Below are 22,986 nucleotides of genomic sequence, written 5' to 3'. Positions count from 1 at the left end.
TCCTGTGGTTTGTATTTTAATGGGCAGCACAAATGTCTTGATACCTCAGGCCATCCACTCTGCAGATCTCTCTCATATCGCCATACTAAATGTAACCCCAAACCATGATTTTTCCTTCACCAAACTTGACTGATTTCTATGAGAATCTTGGGCCTATGCTGGTTCCAGTAGGTCTTCTGCAGTATTTGTGATGATTGGGATGCAGTTCAACACGATTTATCTGAGAAATCTACTTTCAGCCACTTTTGCAAATGATCAACTTGAAGTCAAGTTATTATTTGATGCTCTTATAACTGGGATCGACGAAAAGACTTTTGGCAAGTAGTGTATATATATAAAAATAAGAACTAGGCTTTGAACATAGACTTCAGTATAAGAATTAAAGTATAAATGAATTCTTTATTATGGCTATGAGTCCTTTAGGCTAGAGCAGTGAGGAATTTTGTTCTTTTCATTTGCTGTTTTATTTTGATTAATGTTTTTTTCACAATCATTGCAGGCCAGAATCACAATCGAAACTGAATTTTATTTAAGTACACTCAAAACATGATGTTTGCTGTTTGTTCAAACTACTTATTTAAAATGAGCCAGAACAACTAAATTCTTAAAGGTTTTCTTTGGGACAACTTAATTGTTTTGTGTTCAGTCCACTTAAATTTGTAAAAACTAATAAGTTGGCTTGATTCCTTCATGAATTCCTAACCAGTGGCAGAATTAGGCATGGGCAATGTGGGCATTCGCACAGCGGCATCTTGCTAGGGGTTCTTCCCTTTCGTCCGCGACACATGCATCCCCGCTTTTCACTTTCATCCGTGAAATGTGCTGTCGTTTGCTTAGAGCGCCAGTTAAGTTTGCAGTGCTGCTGGTCCTAACACTAATCAGTTGTGTGGAACAGCCTTTTTATACCATGTGAACCAGGGCTGCTCAACCCTGTTCTTGGAGATCTACCTTCCTGCAAAGCTCAGCTCCCACTCTGATCAAACACACCTGAACCAAATTTTTAGGACCTGAACAGCACTTGATAATTACAGGCAGGTGTGTTTGAAATAGGTAGCAACTGAAATCTGCAAGAAGGTCGATCTCCAGGAACAGGGTTGAGCTCCCCTGATGTACAAAGTCTTAAATTATAACAATACTTAAAAAACGAAATGAAAATTGGGTAACACCAAAGTTCCCAAAAAATCTAACATTTATTTAATAGGATTTTGCATAGTGTGACTTCTTTTGCAAAGCTTTTTAAGTAATTTGTAAAAAATATTTTGATGTTGCCTTTTTTTTTGATGTTGCCTGTTTTCCTTCTTTATTTTTATAAATTCCAAAATTCTCTCTGATATTTAATTTCATGTTTTAATTAGCACTTTTCATGTCATGACTGATTGAGATTGTTTCAGACTGATTGCTGGTTGACATTGATTGATTTTCTACACTGTAAATTCGTAAATAAAGTGTTTTTCTCCTATGTAGTTAGTCATAAAAATCAATTTTTTTTATTAAGGAATCAATGCTAACTTCTTGCTTAAATAGAAAATGACCCCCCACACCACCTCCCCACCTTAAAAAAAATACACCTCTTCCATTGAACGCAAAAGAAGATACTTTGCAAATTGTTGGAAACAGGTAACCATTGACTTCAATAGTATATATTTTTTTTCCAACTATGCATGCCAGTGTTACCAACTTACCAACTCATTTTTGGGTGAACGATCCCTTCATGGTTCCTGCATCTTATTTTGGTACATCCACTGTTCATCTTGTTCATTTATGATATACTGGCAAGATTTGACCTTAGAGACAGATCTCAATGAGAATATTTTATTCATCTCCTTAAATTATTCAATTTCTGTATTTTAGGCCCTGTTTTCACGTGGTATTTACATGCATTTTCCACAAGTGGTCAACCAAGACAATATTGTTTCCAATGCATTCAAATCCATCCCTCTCTTTATATTCAGTCACTCTTTAGACCCTATTTATGTGTAGTCGTCCACTTGTGGTTGATGCCAATTGTTTAATTGTGTTCCATTCATATTTCTACTGAGGCAACAACTGAGACTTTAATAAACTTCACTGCCACTTAGAATTACATTATACCTCATAAGCTATAAAACATGCACCAACTTCAAGATATAGCCACTGCTTTATTTAATATCTGGATGCCAGACGGTCTGCTTCTCCTAAGCTCTCCGAAACCACCCTTTAATTTCCCATAACCATCTCTCCTCCATTCCCTGTATATACCTCCTGTACTGAAGGAAAAGCTCTTCTGTAGCCTCTCATTAAGATGCTTGGTTTTTCTGGCCGCCGTGCGAGGACCACAGTTCCTCATCTGCATAATCCCTCCCTTGGTACTGTTCAGTAATACGGGAGCTAATCAGAACCGCAGAGACCCTGGTGTGGTCCAGATGGAGCCCAGATGATATTCATTGATGTGCTGCTCTTACAAAACTGTGTCTTTAAGGCGAGCATCACTGTTATTGGTGCTTGTAGGGAAGGGGGTGAGGCGTTTAGACTTGGGGTTTAGACTTTCAGCAGTGAAAATTAAACTACACTGAACTGAACTGATCTCTGAAATTTGAACTAAAACTTCTATGTTAAGCTGCTTTGACACAATCTACATTGTAAAAGCTCTATAAAAATAAAGATAAATTGAATTGAATTGACCAAATTTTTATGGCCTATATCCAGTCATACCAATAGGGAGTTGCACGGTTGGGAGTTTCACGTGAGGTCGAAATAGCTGCTTGGTTTGAAAGTGAATTTCTGTGTGAGCTGTTCTGTGCACATTTTTAAAACATTGGAGGACAATACAAGGACAATGGGAGTTTTGCATGCCAAAAGTAATTAACGTTCAGTTAATGTGACTGGAACCTTTAAAGGTTCTGTTATTTGCTCTGAAATGTGCATGTAGCAGCCCTTCAGCTTCAATGAAGGAGGGAGAAAGTTTTGACTGGTGCATTTAAATTGTTTATTAAATGCAATAAAGTCACAGAAGTCTTCATTGTCTCAGTTCTTTGTTACATACAAGAATCAATTCTCCTTTTTGCCAGGTTAGTAATCTCATAGCTATGCCCACACGAAATCTGTGCGCGCAGAATTCTGCAGATTTACGCAGATTTTAAGCCCATCATTAACTCTGTTTATTTACTTGAGTAAATGTGTGTAAATCTATATTTATTTAGTTTTTAAATGAATTACAGTAATATTTTGGACTAATGTGAAAATGTTCATCTGAGTTATGTACAATACAGTTTGTAAAGTAATTTTTTCTGTCTTTTAGTAGATTCATGATAAACTCACTTTGTTTAAGAATCTAATTGGATTTGCAATGTGAACATTAAATACAAGTTAAAAAGATATTTTTTTATTTAGTTTATTTAGTTATATCATAACTAAAACCTTAATATATGAAATAAAAAGTAATACCTTTTTAACTTTTATTTAATGTATAAAATGCAAATCCAATTAGATTCACTTTATTTGGTAAACAAAGTCTCTCATATAATATCTCTACTAAAAACAGAAAATATGAGTGTACAAACTGCATTGTATTTAAATCTAATGAACATTTTCATATTAGTCAATAATATTACTTTAATTAATAAAAAAAAGTGAATAAATACAGATGTACACATATTTACTCAAGTAAATGTACAGAATTAATGATGGGCTAAACATCTGCGGAATACTGCAGAAAATCTGGGGAATTCTGCACACGCAGATTTCGTGTGGGCCTACTCATAGCATACTTTATTGCGCAAAACATCGTAGTACCGTGTAGCACCAAAGCACTGTAAAACTACAAAGAAACTCATTCAGAAAACATCTAACATTTTTTAAATAAATTGAACAATAAATAAAACATACCTCACTCTGCTTGCCGAGGACATACTAAAGAATAAAAGCTCAAGGCATTCTTCCTAGCTGTACCTGTTAGCTCATGAACAAATGTGAATTGCTCTAAATCTTAGATGCTATCGGTCCAGTAGTGACTCAAGAAAAAGCAGTCAAAGCGAGTAAATGAAATCATGGCAGATACAGTGCAGTTTTTTCATACAATATATGATGTAATTTCAGCTAAAACATGTAGTGTATTGTAGCTCCTCCACTTGTATTTTTACATAACCAATATTTCATAAAAAATCCCAAATGTGAATTAGCTGTTAGGACAGCTTTACTTCATCTTTATTTCTGGTTCTGGTTAATGATGTCAGAATTTACCAGTATTTTGAAATTAATGTGAGAGCGGCCTTTTCAGGAAAAAATCTGTTACGTCCTCATCTGTGTGAAAAGCACTTTTTTTGAAATTATTGGTAAAGTCGTTTTGGAAATTTTCCGGATATTTACCGGTATCACTGTGTGAAAGGGGTTATTGTCTCTTTAAGGCAAGTCATTTCACTCAGCATCTTTCTTTTAAAGGGCTTTCTGTTTGAAATTGAAAACATCAAATTCTCCAAAACTGCTTGCCAAGCTTAGAACTGAATGTCATATCCGAAATCACCAATAAAGTTAAACAGCAACTGTCTCATTAGTTTAATTTCTAAACTTTTAAATCACATTAAATCTGCAAAAGCTCACGTCGGGTCCGAGCCCCTCTCCCAAAGAATCGCCAGTCTATAGCGATCGATGATTTATTCCCATTATAAGTCCAAAACCAGCTCAAGTGAGCATAAAAGCATTTTTATTTAAATTAAGGGATTTTTATGTGAAATTTGTGGGATTCATTACTTGTTAATTTCATGTCATACTTAAAAAGTGCCCATTGACACAGGATGATGGAAACCCAGTTATAGACAGTCTAGGGCAGGGGTCTCAAACTCGCGGCCCGCAGGCCATTTGCGGCCCTCAGTGCAATATTTTGTGGCCCGCGCCGACCGCTGTACACTGACAGAATCAGCGGAGCGGGGAGAGAGAGCGCTCCCCGCTCCGCTGATTCTATCCGTACACAGCGGTCACTGGCATTCCCCGCCTGCCGTTTAAACAAAGGGGCGGGGGTGTTGGTGACGTCACCACGCACCCCGCCCCTTTGTTAGACGCTGTGACGGGCGGGAAGTGGAACTTAAAGGGTAACTTAAAGGGAACTCGCGCTGGCCAGAACCAAGGTAAGCTGTTCCCGCCCCTGCCTGCCACTTAGCTACCTATCTGCAGCCTGCCACCTACCTAGCTACAGCCTGCATCTTATATATATTATAGGTAGATACAGACTGGTACAGACTGATGTGACTGGAGTGGGGTGGGGGTGTTTTATTTTTACATATATACGCCTGTTTTTAGGTGAGGGAATGGAAGTTTTGAGTGAGTCTAGACTGGTCTAGACTTAATGATGATCATCTTCAAGCCATACTGAGGGTCTCAACTGCTTCCGCTCTAAAGCCAAATGTGGTTCAGATTTGTGAGAAGAAGCGCTGTCAAGTCTCTGGCAGCAAGAAGTAGGCAAAAGATGCCATGTTCAGAAGAACTGTTCATAATCTTCACTCAATGTTCTATTAATGTTCAGGACACTTCATGTTCAGAAGAAATAATTAAAACTGTTAATAATGACATTTGAGGACTTTTTTTGTGTGAAATCCCTTATGCGGCCCAGCCTCACCCAGACTTTGCCTCCTGCGGCCCCCAGGTAAATTGAGTTTGAGACCCCTGGTCTAGGGTGTCTGGGAAACTTTTTGCTTTATAATCATAATAATTCCTTACATTTTTATAGTCTAGACACTTTCATTGTAAGCTGTTCACACATCAGCAATAAAGTATACAAAATAATATACGAAGCAATTGATCATAGAACAAACTTCTTTCTTACAGTATTAACCCTTCCAGTGTAATCATCATGTGAATATCTCAGACTGTGCTATATAAAGAGATTTCAAAATAATCTCAAAAGGTTTATCGACAGTTTCCCTAGATCTAACTTCTCGTTGGAATTGTTCATGACAATTTAGAGCAACTTGTTGTAGAGATTGTGGCTTATTTCTCTTTCTTTCTGTGCAGTTGAACAACAAAAACAAAAACAATAGATTACAGCTTTTTAAATGAGGAGATGTGCGTTTAGCAGTAGCCGCTTTCCAAGCAGTACTATTAATCTAAGTTCCTAGATCCAACATTATTTCATTATCAAACATTGATATTTTCAACATAATAGTTACATTCCAGATGTCATAATGAGAAATAGTATGTTTTCCACATGTGTGGTGTGCTTTCTAAAGTAAAGTGTGTCCTTCAACACAATCTTCAATACGATCTTCAGTAATTTGCAGTCCGACTGCTCCATTCACATTTTTCTTTCTCTCTGCGTGCATTCATTTGTGTTCAGCTCTGTTCATTCGTGTGACTTAATTAAACCCCTTTCATAAGTCAAAGCCTTTAAAATATAATAAAAACTGAGAAATTGCTTTTAAAATAGAGGCGTGTTAAAGGGCACTGATTACCACAGTATAACTCTTTTCTTTATAATTCCTTTGCCCCTTTTCTGCCTTTAGAAATAATCAGCTCACTGGTGACTAACTACACAAATGGTCTTGATTTTTTAAGTTATTAATAAAGCTGCTAAAGCTTTTTCTTATTGCGCAGCTAAATTATGCAATGTATTACCTACAATAATCAGGAATGCGGTTTCTCTGGATTGTTTTAAGAAGCTTCTTTTTGGCAAAGCATTTAATTTGTGCAGTTATCACTGTCACTTTTATGCAATTTGTAATCTTGTGCTTATGTTTTATTTTTTTATTGAATTATTATTGAAATATTTATGACAGCGATTTTATTCCATATGATCGAAGCTCTAATATACATAATTATAACTTAATAATAGTAATAATAATAATGATAATAATAAATAAACCAGGTCATATCATCTTAAATCACAAAACCTTCCAGACATATCAAAGTTACCAGTGAGAGAATACTTGGTTGCATTTTAATATGTTGTTGTTTACCTTGTAGCGGTTTGAGTTAAAGAAATAAGCAACATAAATAAAATGTATTCATATTATTATTATTATTATTCATTTTATTATTATTATTATTATTATGAATATTATTATGAATATTATTATTATTATTATTACTATTATTATTATTATTGTGAATATTATTAATGTTTTTGTTGTTGTTGCTATTATTAATATTATTATTATTATTGTTTTTGTTGTTGTTATTGTTATTGTTATTATTAATATTATTGTTATTATTATTATTATTATTATTATTATTATTATTATTATTATTATTGTTGTTATTAATGTTGTTGTTTTTGTTATTGTTGTTGTTATTGTTATTATTATTATTATTATTATTAATGTTGTTGTTAATATTATTATTATTATTGTTGCTGCTGTTGTTGTTTTTATTATTGTTATTGTTATTATTCATATTATTATTATTCATATTATTCTTATTATTCTTCTTCTTATTATTAATAATAATAAAATTATTATTAATAATGCAAATTAATCTGATTGTTATTATGTTGATTTGGTTCATCTGGCAGCCAGAACTAGCACCTTCGACTCAAATCAACACAGGCAGAGATGGAGAAAGCAGACTGTGTGTGAAATTGAGGGGCAGCCGGGGCTTTGGGGTGCACGGGGGAAACGTCCTCCTAATGCGCCCATGTGGACGTGTCAGCTACAGCCGCATAAGGTTCAGTTTAATTAGTCATCAGGGGAGGCAGGGATTTTTTGGATTGGATTGTGTGGATCGTGGCCATTTGAATTTGAGGGAGCACCAGGTTTTTGATGGCGTGTCCTCCAGGGCATCTGGGCACACCACCTGTTAATGAGTTGTCAAGTACTCGCTCTGAAGCCACAGTAAACGTCCTGCAGTCAGTCGACAGATACAATATTGAAGTGTCTGCATTGGTTTTACTTGGGATTCCATGGGTTCCACATGGGTTTACTTGGGATTCCTGGGTTCCACACAATCAATTTGTGTTGGGACAACATAAAGGAATTAACAACAGTTAATATCTTAACAGGCAGGTGATAAGCCAGTAGTTAATAGTTTGCATTTTTACTTAAACTAAAGTGTTACAGAATTTTCTATACTTTTTAGTTTTTTGGAAGCACAAGCATGTCTTTGAACTGAAGTTATTGTTGTTCATTACAATATTTAATACACAATATTTTGACAAGGTTATAATAAATCTGAAATATGTAGAATATAAATTGGAATATATGGCGACAGTTATATAAATGAGCCTTGGACTCCTTATATTTTACAGTGTTATTTATTGCTGCCCAGTAACTAATTAATGCAGCACAAAATAATATAAAAAACAAACAATATAAGAGTATAAAATAAGAGTATAATTAATATAAGAGAACAATTTCTCATTATCATTCTGCCTTAAATGTGTGAGTTATCTGCTATAAAAGGTCCAACTGTTACGATAATAAATCTATGGTTTGCATCAAAAAAATGAAGCATTGGAGTAAGCAATGTTGATTTTGCACTATTGTTTTTATATAATGGTCAATTTAATAAAGAGAAAGAATGGACAAAAGAAAGAAATGAAAGTCTATCTTCTTCACCTCCTTTAAAAGTTTTAGTTTTGGTTTGGCCATTGTAAATGCTCAGACTCGTTATGCTCTGATTTTCATCTCTGTGTTTGTGAAATAAAGCCAGCGAGTCAGCCCGGCCCATATAAGCGGGGCAGAGCAGGATTCTCGCGATGACCACCAGCGCAATACTATTGTCATGAGCCGCACTTTAAGTTTAAACTTAGTAAAAGCCCCCTGTCATCCCAACGAGGTGGGCCTGAAAAGCGTGAGTGCACATGTGCTTGTCCCTCCCTATATTTTACAGCAGGGGTGCTCAACTCTCTTCCTGGAGATCGACCTTCCTGCAGACTTCAGTTGCTACCCATTTCAAACACACCTGCCTGTAATTATCAAGTGCTGTTCAGGTCCTAATTAATTGGTTCAGGTGTGTTTGATCAGGGTGGGAGCTGAGCTTTGCAGGAAGGTAGATCTCCAGGAACAGGGTGAGCAGCCCTGTTTTACAGTCTATGGTCCCTCCAGTGGAAATAAGGAACTTGGACGAGCTTGCCTTAGTTAATAGCCTCAGTCATAGTTGATGTAGTGTACGTGGTTATCAGTCTCAGTAACAAACTAGTGCCCAGTTTAGTTGCAGCAGTTTTGTTCCTTGCAGAAGCACGGTGTTGAGAAGCCTTTACAATTAATAGTCCCACTTTATATTAAGTGTCCTTAACTACTATGTACTTACATCAAAAAATAAATACAATGTACTTACTGTGATTATAATGTATTTGAGAACACTTGTGGTGCTTTTGAGTTGGGATAGAGGTTGGGTTATGGACAGGTTTGGTGGCATGAGTAGGTTTAAGGGTGGGTTAAGGTGTAAGGGATAGTCAACAGTGTATTTACAAATGTAATTACAAAAGTTATTTACAGATGTAATTACATACATGTATTTAATCAAGCATAAGTACACAGTAAATGCATGTATTTACACAATAAGTACATTGTAACAAACTATTAAATCCTGTGTAAGTATATATTAGTTAAGGCCACTTAATATAAAGTGGGACCCAATTCATTAACCATGGCGTATTAAAGCACGGTTAATAGTTAAACCTTCCCTAGTGTAGATGTACACTTAAGCAATATTCTTAGAAACGTATAATGTATAGGTTTCTGAAATGATTGTGTGAAGACCTTGTTGTGAACTAACATAGTTATAGGTTTGTGCATTTGGTCATTTTAAGTTGTAAATTATGTGTGTATTCATACTCTAACTGTATTATAATATTTGCTCATTTGTGGCATAAAAAACTGGTCTTTGAACCATGAAACTATAGTAATGTCAATATGGTGTCTATACACAAACAGACGTATTTATGTAACTGTGTGAAATGTTTGCATGCTGTGTTTTACATGTTTGTGAATGTGATATTCTTACAAGAAATGAAAACTAAGTTGTGTTTTGATTGCTTGAATGATTCTAACACTAAACTAAGACAGCAAACGGTCTCAACCTTGAGATTCTGCGACCGTACTCATGAAGGTGTTTGTTGACAATCTGCCATGTCAGCAAATACAGCAGGCTAAAAGTGTCATTTCACTAAATGCATCAACAGAAGTGCTAGCCGGTCATAAACTACACATTAAACCTGGCTCAAAATGAGTTCAGGCACTCAATTATGACTTGAAAATGTCGAATCAGTTGCACCGTTCTGGCTTCAGGGTGAACCAAAGGACAGACACTGGTCACACTTCTCCGCATCCTAAGTGCTCTCCAATGACTTCCTTTTGTTTTGCCTGTCTGCCTTAAAATGATGCCAATCTTCATTCACCCCCATGACGGTCCTGACAGGATGCTTCCCAGTCATCTGGCCCGTTCTGACCCCCTTTATATTAAACAGGCCCCTTCACCTCCCCTCATCCCAAATTAACCCCCTGTCAGTGCCCAACAATGGAAGTGGGCATGGCTGGAGTCTGATTTATCCCACACTTCGCCAAGATGGGGGGCATCAGCTCCACCCCCCTGCCCAGTCCTGCCTGTCTAAACCCACCATAGAAAAGGGCCGTCAGTTCATCTTCCAGAAAAGCCACATGCGCTGATTGGGGGAATTAGTTCAGTCAATGACTCTACATAGAGCTAAATAGGGTGACTTTGTATGTGAATTTGCAGTTGGGACGTCCTGCTTCTGCTTATGTGCGTCTATAGGAGCGTCTCCTGCATGCATTGTCACTCCTAAGAAGGAACGTGCCATATTTGGGATTTTGGGGATTCTTCAATGGATTAATAGCTAATAATTGTCATTTTCGGAGACGTTTGCAGCAGCTTCTTGAGAAAATGCAGTTCAGAGATTGCAATTGCAGATTTTTTATACAGAACTGTGTCCTGCTTATGGTTTGGTATCAGGGGTATTGGGGCGCCACTATGTTGCCGATGGCCCGATTCACTTTACTGGAGGACTCAAAGTCTGTATTACTTCCAACAGACACGGGGACTCAGGATGGGACTAGCAATAGGGCCACAGAGACCCCCACTGCAGAACACGATGACGACAACTCTCTGGGCTATACAGGTACTGCTTCTTCTTTCCTGAAACTAATGCTTCGTATTTACCTCAGCAGGACTTTGAAGGGATGGTTCACACACAAATGAAGATGTTTCAATCATTTACCAGGGCTCGAAATTAACCTCTGTGCTTGGTAGCACTGGTGCTTCTAACTTCAAAAATTTAGGCACATCCACCAATAATTATGAGCACCGTTACTGCAAGTTTTATATTAACAGATTTATTACATTTGAAATGAATACTAATGACAAACAAACTAGCAAACAAAAAAAATCTGCATGCACACACACCGGCCCTTCCTGCACAGCTTGACGTGAATGAGATGAACTGAGGTAATGATAATAAGTCTCTTATGAAAAGTCATGAACTGCTATATTATTTTAGTGAATGCAAGCCCGCTTGCAATGATGTTCGCAGTGTTAAATTTTACATATTGCTGCCCCTTGCATGGCTGACAGCATCCTGACGATTAAATGAAGGATTTAATGGAACCTTTCACGCTTAAAATGTGTGGATGTGGCAAACACTGTTACCTGAAAACGTCCCAATGACTTTACTTATGGCAAATGACTTTAGTCATTTTCATAGCAGACTTGAAGCCACTGGAAGTCTTTTATCCACTTCTCGAAAGGTGTAAATGGTGGATTACCATTCACCACATGATCACTAATCAGATGTGCTATTATTTGTAACTTCAAGTGGTTTCTAAAACCAAATCTATCAGTGTTATTTTCATTCTCTTGTATCCAGAATATAACCATTCTTACAGTGGTTTTACTGTAATTTACGCTTTCCTCTTGCAAAATCTTTATTTTTAGTATTTACTATTAAATTTCATAAATTCCAAACAAGTGATGAGTGCATGCACAACAGTATTTTATTATTCAATGTCATTATATCCATTTTAAATGATTTACAGAAGTAATTGTCATGTCTCATTTTTGTCTTCAACCACAGTATCAGTACTTGATTACTTGGATTACGGTAGAATACCGCAAATTCCTAATATGCAGTAAGTTACTGTAAAAAGTTTTAAAATGACCCACGATGCAGTGCATATTACAGTTTACTACTTTAAAGAATGTGTGTGGTATTTTACCGGCCATTTTTGGAGTAAATAACTGTACAATTGCGACAGTCTAATGCTGTGTTCACACCAGATGTGGATGAAGCGTCAAGCACGAGTGATTTACATGTTAAGTCAATGTAAAGACGCGAATAGACATCCTGTGTTGCGATACGCATGAAAGAGGTGGAGTGAATAACGCCATTTGGGCACCGCAAGTTAAGCGTTTTGTGCGATTGACGCACTTAACACACGAAACGCTTGAGTTGGAAAATCTGAACTTCAGTGGACATTCGTGCCACGGTAACCAATCAGGAGCTTGCTCTTGTCGGGGCATAATTATGACTTAGCACCTGTTGTTGGTGTCTTAGGGGAAAAAAATCCTCCTGCCGACAACGGACAGCAGTTCATCACACTGGGCTCGGCTCAGTTGGAAGAACAGCAGTAAGCCTCCATCATCCAGGTCTAGTTTCTGGAGGAGCTGATGAACTCACTAAGCTGGGTGCACCTCTGAATGGATCTAGTGAACTCAGACAAGACGCCAAACAAATCGACGCTGGTTATCAGTCTTCCTAAAGCACTTAAACAGAGCCATTTGCTCAATAAAATCCATGTTAGTCATTTAGCAATGAAGCTAGAGTCACCGGGTAGACAGATGCCCTGCACTGTAAAAAAATAAAATAAAATCTGTAATTTTACGGTTTATTACCGACAGCTGGGGTGGCCAACAAAACCCGTAAAATAACGACCGTTAAAATACAAAAATATACCATAAAATAATGGATATTAAATTACAGAAGTTTTCTTAAATTGAAATTTCTGGGAAGTTTTGTAGTTTAATAAGTTTTATGTTATGGTAAATTTCTGTAATTTAACAGCCGTTATTTTCACCCCAGCTGCCGGAAATAAACCGTAAAATTATGGATTTTTTTACAGTATGTCCATGACACGAATCCTTGTATTTTGTGATATAAATTTGACATGCGAATGAAGCGAGTAAACTTAAAATGTTCACGCGTGTATCAGGGCTGCTCGATTTTGGGAAAAATCATAATCACGATTATTTTGGTCATAATTGTTATCACGATTATTCCAAACGATTATTAGTTGAAGTCAAAATTATTAGCACTGCTGAGAATTTTGTAAAAATAAATATTTCCCATTATAATAATAATAATAATAATAATATATTAATAATATAATAATATCTAATATTTTTCTTCTGGAGAAAGGCTTATTTGTTTTGTTTTGGCTAGAATAAAAGTAAATTTAAATATTTTGAAAGCTCTTTTAAGGTCAATATTATTAGCCCCTTAAGGCAATATACATTTTTATTGTCTGCAGAAGAAACTACTGTTATATAATGACTTGCCTTATTACCCTAATTAAGCTTTTGAATGTTTGTATTTAAAAAAATATCTAAAAATAATATGAGCTGTCATCATAGCAAAGATAAGATTAATTAGTAATTAGAAATGAAGGATTAAAGCTATTATGTTCAGAAATCTTCCTTCCATTAAACAGAAATTGGGGGGAAAAGGTTGCTAATATTCAAGAGGGCTAATAATTCTGACTTAAATACAATAAATACAATAGTATAAAAATATTAAACAAACTGTGCTTTTAGCATCTTCACCGTAAGAAAAACACGTTAGCTACAAAAGTCTTCAGTCAAGAGCAAAGAAGGATTTTCTCGTTGTTTTATTAATCAGGATAAAACAGGCGGCAGCTGTGCTCTGTCACTTTAATGGTTTCGCTTTCACATGTCTTTTAAACCTCAACTCGTTTGTTTATTACAAAATGAGGGTTAATATGAATAATCACTAAACACCGCATTTTGACACCTATTTGAACATTAAAGCGCTAATGTTAATGACTTTAGATGTGTTTGCTCTCTGCTCCTCACAATGTGCGAATGAGACCAAGTACACACATAAGCATGCGGTCTTTCGCGCTTTTAAGAGCAACAAGTGAGGACAACTGGACAGGGGGCAGAAAATAATGCAATAATCGTTTATCTCGATAAATGGTTTTTCATAATCGTTAGAAGCCAAAATCGAAATTGGATTTTCGATTAATTGCACAGCCCTAGCGTGTATTTACATGCTAATAGCGCGATTTATCTGCACGTGCCGCGTCTTGTGTGAACACAGCATAACAGTGCTGTTCCATTTACTTCCAAAGTATATATTTTTTCCACTAAACTTCAAAAAGTTACTTTTCTTATTGGTAGTTTTTTGTCTTGTTTCTCTTCCAAATGTCAAAAAATTCCTCAAGATGCGTTTTTAAAACAAGCAAAAAATATTGTAAAATTTTCAGAAATAATTTATAAAAATAAAAGAGCTTTTAAATACAGTAAGCAAAATAATTGTATTTAAAAGGTGAAAAGAACCCCATTGCTTACCCCATTTATTATTTTGCTGTGCAACATGACAAAAACTTTAAGTAAGAAAAGCATTATTTGCAGTATATAGATGTCAGTGGTTACCAAATCCAACATTTTTTTTAAATATCTTTATTTGTGGTCAGCATACGATAAATGTTCAATTTTGGGTGAACTATCTCTTTAAATACCATATTTCAATGATAATAAAGCATGTGTGTGTTATTAGAAATGTCAGTCTATCTCGTCTCTCAGCACTTTTTAGTTTGAAACGTAGTTGGTAAGGTTGTAGGTGGCAGGTCATAACACGACACGTTTTTATGTACAACCGACTTGTTTCTGATCCAATCATTGCAGATATTGTAGAGTCTCTTATTTCAGATTTCCATTGACGGCTTTGCACAACCCTCACCTTAAATCTGTTGATGCATCTGAATCGTGCAGGGTTTACCTGTATTTCTAAACCGTTTATATTCTTTACAAATGTTACCCAAGTCAAGCTGTGGATATTGGACACCCTTTGCGTGGTATTTTTCGAGAGATAAACCCAGAACGTTCTGACGCTCGTGACATAAAAGAGTAGAGTCAGCCAGAACTTCAATTTCCAGATTAAATGCACTCGGATGAGATGAGTCAATCGGAGAGAGAAGATCTCTGACCCTTTTTGCTTAAGTGGAAACGGAGTTCACCTTCTTAGGGCGAGAGCGGAGAAATCTCCTGCAGTGTTATGTTTGGAGAGAGCTTGCTAACATTTTGACCTTCACTGCAGAAACAAGTCGATAACTGAAAAGCCAGCTTCGGCTATGTGGGTGAAGGATCCATCGGAAGATGAGAATAGCATGCTTGGAGTGTAGAGAATGACACTAGAACACAGCGCCTTTCAGAAACTCACAAGGATAAAGATACAATACAGATGAGACTTATTTTCTGCCTGACTGTGGAAGAAAAGCTGCTATTAGAGTATTGTTGCAGATATTTTTTAATGCATTTGAGTTCTTTCTTTGGCTTGGTGTTCTCATACAGTTATATGGAGACTTTGAGAAATTTAAAGGGTTACGCAATGTCAACAAACTCTCTTATTCTTCTATTGCTTTCAGCAAATATTTAGCTCTGTATGTAGCTCTGCTAGAAATGGTCTTCTTTTGTACACGGCCATTCAAAAGTTTGGGATTGCTAAGATTTCTTATTCCAATGATGAAAGTAAGTCTCCATGTTTAAAATCAGAAACGATAATAACTTCGTACTTTAATATGTCATGTATTTCTGTAATGAGTGTGGAAACATCAGCATCATTATTTGTTTTTGTCTTAAGTTTTAATTAATAGTATTATAATATTATAGTTATTATTATACATTAGTTATATTAAAGTGAGTTAGTCACTGGCATTATCTATGTCAGGTAAGGCATGAAAACTCAGTTGGTTGCTTCATGGTCATGTGCTTCTACTGCAATCTCGTACTGCTTTTTTGGGGTTCATTTTCATGGTTTCTTGAAAAGTCCTTTGTCAGACTCGAACCGCAGTCTGCTCTATTCCACCTCCCAAGTCAAGCGCCATTTGTTGTGAGCTACTGAGCAAACCAGTCACATCAATAAAGTAGTCTATGCAGAGATGTGCAGTTATCCGTACCAACCCAAAGTATTTGTTTCACACGTAAAATGCACCCATAGGCACTTATTTCCAGGTTTTCAAAAATATCCACCTGGGCACATTTTCCCAATGAGCCTGCGTTGAATGTTTTATCAGTTTGTGATAGTTTGAATGTTGCTGCTGCACGTACTGTTATTGACCTTATTCTAAAATGCAGACGTGCGCCTGATTTCGCGATTGTCTTAGAACAATCAGTCTAGATTCAGTCGCCAATGGGAGAAATGACTAGGAATAATAAACGGCAGAAAACGGTCAAACTACTTGCTCTACAAACAAATGTTTGCATGACTACACAGAACAAGTAGAATAATATAATAAGAAATTATCATATTGCAACATCAAGCAGCGTAACGAGCAGTTTTTAATGTCAAAAAATGAATGGAAGTAAATGTGACCGGAAGTCATGAGACAAAAAGATTCAAATGGCAGCGCCCGCTCGTCGGCGGAGAATAAAGTGAATAGGTTGTATGCAAGGACTTTTAATTTTCAGTAACCCAGTTCAAGCACTTCCCGTTAACTGTATGCCATTACAAATTGCTGTGTTTAAGTTCTGTTTTCTTTAAAAAACAAAAACAATCTTCACTGCCTGATTGCTGTAAGATAAAAAGCGAGTCACAGAATATACCAGCATTAAAATCACACTGATGTGTGAACTGTCTTTAAAATATGAACTTTTGTTTTACCCTTTTATCTTCAATGGAGTTTCAGCCTGCTGCTCCTGAGGGCACTTTTGTTTCAACAGCTTTTCATTTTGTTTACACTTGAGCAACTAAATGAATGCTTAACATACGTAGATTAACCATGTTCCATACACTTTCTGCTATTCAGCGCACTCAAACAACCACTCCTCCATCAATAAAAGCCAGATGAGCATGTTTGTGTGATTGTTCTCTAGGTGAATACCTATTGCCCAATCCAAATTTTGATTGATGTCTTTTGGACATAGTAGTCGTTTTTTAAAAAGACGGGAAAAGTACCGTCTACGGATGTGTACGGAAGATGAAAGGTATTAACAGTGTTTCGTAAAGGATTAAATTAGTGTTCCGTACAGGGTGCATAACTTCATTTCACTGGCAAAAATCAACCTTGTTTTAAGTCTTATTAAAAACCAACGTCAGAATATACTATTATTTATTAATGTTTAACTTATTAATTGTTATATTTAATAACAAAGTGTAATATGACATAACTATACAATCATTTAATTTTTTAAATCATGTTTATTTTATTACAACATGATAATTTAGAATTTTAAAACATTAAATTCCTGCAAATTAACACTAACTTTACTGACCTTTTATGAATGTAAACATCATCGCTGCATAAAGATGATCCATAGAGATCTTTCAGGCTCTCTCTGGCAGAGAGTTGCACCATGTGATCATCACCCGCAGCTAACGTTTAAATATCCCCATTTCAAAGCATTTAGTCAACAAGATTATTTATTTAACAATTTGCGATAACATAATATTAATTCTATAAAGACTGTAATACTGTGTGATGCATAAATTAAATGCAAACGCATGTTGTTTTTGCTCTAACTGTCTCGCTTCCAAAGCGACAGTCGCCCCTTTAGCTTGCCCGCTGTCAATTTTCAAGCGCATGAGGTGGAAGTAGCAAACTTACTGAATTTAATGCACTGGACTCTAAATGCACTGGACTCATGTATAAAGGATATTAAATCTTGGATGGCAATGAATTTTCTCCGTTTTAATGATTCTAAGACAGAAATGATGGTGTTTTGCCCCAGCTCCAATGTCGCTCATTCTGTACGCCTGAGTAATCGTGAAACTTTCTGTAAGTCAGAGATTGTGAACCTGGGTTTTAAAATGGACCCTGAACTAAAGCTTCAAAGCCAGATTCGGTCTGTTGTTCGCTTTAGCTTCTTTCACTTAAGACAACTGGCCAAAATTAAGCACGCTTGATTACACAAGCACTTTGAAACAGTAATCCATGCTTTTATAACCTCTCGCTTGGACTACTGCAATGCCCTTTATTTTAGGGTGCTTCAGCCTTCTATTTCTCGACTGCAACTTGTTCAGAATGCAGCTACACCTTTTTTAACTGGCACACGGAAATACGAGCACATCACCCTGATTTTATCTTCGCTTCACTGGCTGCCCGTGCATTTCAGGATCCATTTAAAGTGACTTTTATTTGTTTTTAAGTGTCTAAATGGTACTGCTCCCCTTTACCTCTCTGAGCTTCTCTGTCCTTACACACCTTCTCGCTCGCTCAGGTCAGCCGACCAGCTCCTCCTGGGTGTGCCCAGGACCAGTCGAAAGCTCAGAGGGGATCGGGCTTTTGCTGTGGCTGCACCAAAATTGTGGAATGAGTTGCCGTTATATATTAGACAAGCCTCTTCCATTAATGTTTTTAAATCCTTTTTTAAACCCACTTGTTCAATTTGGCATTTAGCACTGTGTGAGATGTTGATTTTATGTTTATTTATTTGTATTTTAAAGTTTGTTTACTCTCTGTTGTCAGCACTTTGGTCGACTGGGTTGTTTTAAAGTGCTTTATAAATAACATTGAATTTTCTCAGAAATACATGGTAGGAGGGTGTTACGACCACAGTCACAACATTAAATGAGGGAAAAACACAAATGGATCAGTCTAGGGGTTTTATTAATTAAACAATCAAATATAAATAAAGTGTGGGGAGGAAACACAATAAACACAGGCTGAGAACAAAGGAGCACAACTCCACGTCGGGACGGCCGCTCAAATCCCCGTCCCTGAATCACTGCAGCGCGAGCTCTTAAATTGCCGACGATGAATTGTCTGCAGGTGCGGAGGAAATCAACTCTAAATGAAAACACAACCAGCAACACAACACAAGAGGGCGACAAAGTAACAAATGAATAAATAAATACATGGACATGTAACAGAGGGTCTCTGTTGTGATCGGGGGTGAAAGAGTGGGAAATAAAGATTACACCGATATATAGCTAGTCTATGACCCATAAGTATTAATTCAGAGATTTGCATTAAAAGGTCATCTGTATGGAACATGGTTTGTTTATGTTACTTATTTTTAACTCATTACATTTCATTTAGATTACAACATCAATTCTGTAAAAGGAACCATATGAAGGTAAAAATAGTCACATAAACCTTTCACCGGAAGTTTATCGGTAGGGGAAAAAACACTAGCTTTGCATATACCTCATTGTACTTCATACTGCGCAAACCCTAATGTCTGTGGTGGATCTGGGTTGTATTTGGTTGTCTGGGAATAACAGTCTGAGGCTAAATTCCCTACCAGTCCTGTCTCCTGTGCATCCTTATTATGAGGTCCTATATAGACCTACAGTCCTGACCTTGAAGGCTCTACAATCATTAGGGCGACTGCCTTCCTAATGCCATGTATTATTAGCGGTCATGGTTTCAGCCTCAGGGACGTGCCAATGCAAATCTTCCACACGTTCAGGGTTAAATTTTTCCACCCCTCAGCGGACACGAGCACTCTTACAATGGAGTTTATCCACAAAGCATATTCCCCACAAAGCGCTCGCTTCTCCCCAGGGTGGAAAACATGGCAAATATGGGTCCTTCCTCTGGGTCTGATCCCACTTGAGATGTAATTACCTCCATCGCAAGTCGACCAGAGGGGTTTCTCCCTAAGAGTCCAGAGTATGTGGGCACTTCTTATATTCGTTTTCCCCCATGCAATCGCTTTTCATCACAAATCCCAGAGCTTAACTCGCCCCGCGTTCCTGTAAAATAGGGCCATCAGGCCAAGCGCTCAATGCCGAACCGGGATAATTCTGTCAAGAGCGACTGGAGTGCTGCTGAGAATGAAAGGAGAGGACTAGTTGGAGATAAGAAGCTGGTGGTGTTGAGGCTCTTATTATTCTGCTACACGTCTGTTCGGCGCTGGATAAAGAATTTAAATTTGTTTATTATATCCACTGAGATTAGCATGGGTGAAGGGATACAAAAATGGTCATGTCGTCGCAGAGTGCTAGCTAAGCACTATTTGGCGCACACAAAATTAAATAGCCTTTAATATGCCAGCATATTTTTAGCTCGAGTTCTAAGTGGCCTGCAACTTGCCTGAAGAGGATGAAAGAGAAAGCCCACCGTCCCCTTTCTGTGTCTATTCTGGAGGTCCATATGGTCTCCTCATGGCTGTCAAATGAGGCTGTACCTGATTGGCAGATTTAAAAATAAAAAAGAAGAAAAACTTGTGTTCGGATCCAAACCAGCAAATTCAGAAACGCTGACATGTAGCTTAGAAAAAGTCTGATGTGCATCCAACAGGCCGTTCTCTATTGCCATGATGTATTTTAAAATGTAGTTTCCACAGAAATGACAACTTCCGTAAGTTTATATGACAGACTAATAACAAAAATATACAGCGCTCAGCATAAATGAGTACACCTCTCACAGATCTCTCTTGTAAATTTATATATTCTACAGGAAGCCTTTATAGTTATATTATAGTTGTGCATATACAGTGCATCTGAAAAAAAAGTATTCATAGCATTTCCACGTTTCCACATTTGTTTATGTTACAGCCTTAATCTAAAATTGACTAAATTCATTTATTTCCTCAAATTTCTACACACAATACCCCATAATGACAATGTGAAAAAAAGATTTTTGGAAATTGTTGCAATTTTTAAAAACATTAAAAACCTGTAAAATCACATGTACGTCAGTATTCACAGCCTTTACTCAATGTTGATGCACCTTTGGCAGCAATTACAGCCTCAAGTCATTTTGAATATGATGCTTCAAGCTTGGCACACCTGTCTTTGGGAGTTTTTGGCCATTCCTCTTTGCAGTACCTCTCAAGCTCTATCAGGTTGAATGAGAAGCAATGTGTACAGCCATTTGTAGATCTCTCCAGAGATATTCTATAGAGTTTAGGTCTGGGTTCTAGCTGGGTCACACAAGGAAATTCACCGAGTTGTTGTGAAGCCACTTCATTGATATTTTGGTGGTGTGCTTTGGGTCATTGTCCTGCTGGAGGATGAACCGTTGCCCCAGTCTGAAGTCAAGAGCACTCTGAAGCAGGTTTTCATGCGGGATATCTCATTCATCTTTCCCTCTATCCTGACTAGTCTTCCAGTTCCTGCTGCTGAAAAACATTCCCACAGCATGATGTTGCCACCACCACCATGCTTCACTATAGGGATGGTAATGGTCTGGTGATGAGCGGTGCGTGGAATTCTCCAAAGGGAATGCCCGGCATTCACTCTAAAGAGTTCAGTTTTAGTCTCATCAGACCAGAGAATTTTGTTTCTTATCGTCTGAGAATTCTTTAGATGCCTTCTGGCAAATTCTAGGCAGAGAGTGGCTTCCGTCTGGCCACTCTACCTCACAGGTCTGATTGGTGGATTGCTGCACAGATGGTTGTCCTTCTGTAAGGTTCTCCTCTCTCCACAGAAGAACGCTGGAGCTCAGACAGAGTGACCATTGGGTTATTGATAACCTCCCTGACTAAGGCCATTCTCCCCCGATCACTCAGCTTAGATGGCCGGCCGGCTCTAGGAAGATTCCTGGTGATTCCGAACATCTTCCACTTATGAATGATGGAGGCCACTGTGCTCATTGGAGCTTTCAGAGCAGCAGAAATTTTTCTGCAACCTTTCCCAGCCTTGAGCCTCAGGACAATTCTGTCTCAGATCTCTACAGACAATTCCTTTGTCTTCATGCTTGGTTTGTGCTTTGACATGCACTATCAACCCTGGGACCTTATTTGAACAGGTGTATGCCTTTTCAAATCATGTCCAATCAACTGAATTTACCACAGGTGAACTCCAATTAAGCTGCTGAAACATTTCAAGAATGATCAGTGGAAACAGAATATACCTGAGCTCAATTTATAATTTCACGGCAAAAGTTGTGAATACTTATGTGTATGTGATTTTTCTTTTTATTTATTTTTTTTTAATTTGCAACAATTTCAAAAAAATTTTTTTTCGCATTGTCATTATGGGGTATTGTGTGTAGAATGTTGAGGAAATAAATTCATTCAATCTATTTTAGAATAAGGCTGTAACATAAAATAATGTGGAAAAAGTGAAACGCTATCAATACTTTCTGGATGCACTGTAGATCCCACCTGTCATGAAATAATCTTTGCTGTGTTAAAACACAGATCCAGTGGTACAACCAAAGTCTTAATTTAATGGATTTAATGTTTTAATTAAATCGTTTTGTTTAAATGCACAAAAGATTGTTGGCCATATTCATTGAGAGAGGGGTGTACTCATTCAGAACTCAATGTGTGTGTGTGTGTGTGTGTGTGTGTGTGTGTGTGTGTGTGTATGTGTATATATATATAACCAAAAAACTCCTTTAATAACCCAAAAGTACTTTAAAACTATCCAAAACTTCCCAAAGAAGGGGGTGGCTGGAGAACATTTAGCAGTGCCAGTTGCCACAGGCAAAGTTCTGAAAGTGCATCCAAACAATTGAACATTTTCACATTCACGCTGCATTTCTCCCACATGCTGCTTTGTCACGGAGGAGTAAATGTGTTCAGCCATCGCAAGCCGGACTCGCTGCTTGCTCGGGCATGAGAGTGTATGCGGAGGGTGAAAGTTCTGGCTGAGTGTCATAAATCTGCATGGCACCTGCTCCCCCGCACTGCTTTAGCGCGTGTTGTGAGGTCAGCGGCACCACATAAGCTGTACATCATATTTATAGTGCTCATCGCTGCAAACCGGCGTGTTTTGGCAGCTGATGGCAGCAGGGAGACTGAGAGAACCCTTGCGGTGTTTGTCAGAGGAAAGGACGGGTTTTAAAAGCAGAGGACGTGAGAGAGGGAACATAAGCAGATCTGAAGCATGTGGGAAGTATAGAGTGAGGTAAAAAGTAACTTTTTTCTTTGGCCATT

The 22,986-nt window shown here is 37.3% G+C and overlaps 1 protein-coding gene across 13 annotated transcripts in view; it reads left to right on the top strand.

Moving 5' to 3' along the window:
- The window catches only part of robo1 (roundabout, axon guidance receptor, homolog 1 (Drosophila)), a 553,775-nt gene that overhangs the window by 186,376 nt on the left and 344,413 nt on the right, over positions 1-22,986 (top strand). For 8 of the 13 annotated variants that reach the window (XM_087282423.1, XM_087282421.1, XM_087282414.1 and 5 more), the window contains 1 exon segment: positions 10,955-11,041. The exons of 2 other annotated variants lie outside the window; for them this stretch is intronic. In XM_087282423.1, coding sequence (XP_087138549.1) covers positions 10,955-11,041 — 87 coding nt within the window. 13 annotated transcript variants of the gene reach the window in all.

This window comes from Danio rerio, chromosome 15 (assembly GCF_052040795.2).
Source record: "Danio rerio strain M-AB ecotype USA chromosome 15, GRCz13ab, whole genome shotgun sequence".
Classification (NCBI taxonomy): domain Eukaryota; kingdom Metazoa; phylum Chordata; class Actinopteri; order Cypriniformes; family Danionidae; genus Danio; species Danio rerio.
Note: the sequence above shows the minus strand (reverse complement) of the source record. Positions and strands in the feature narration are given on the sequence as shown.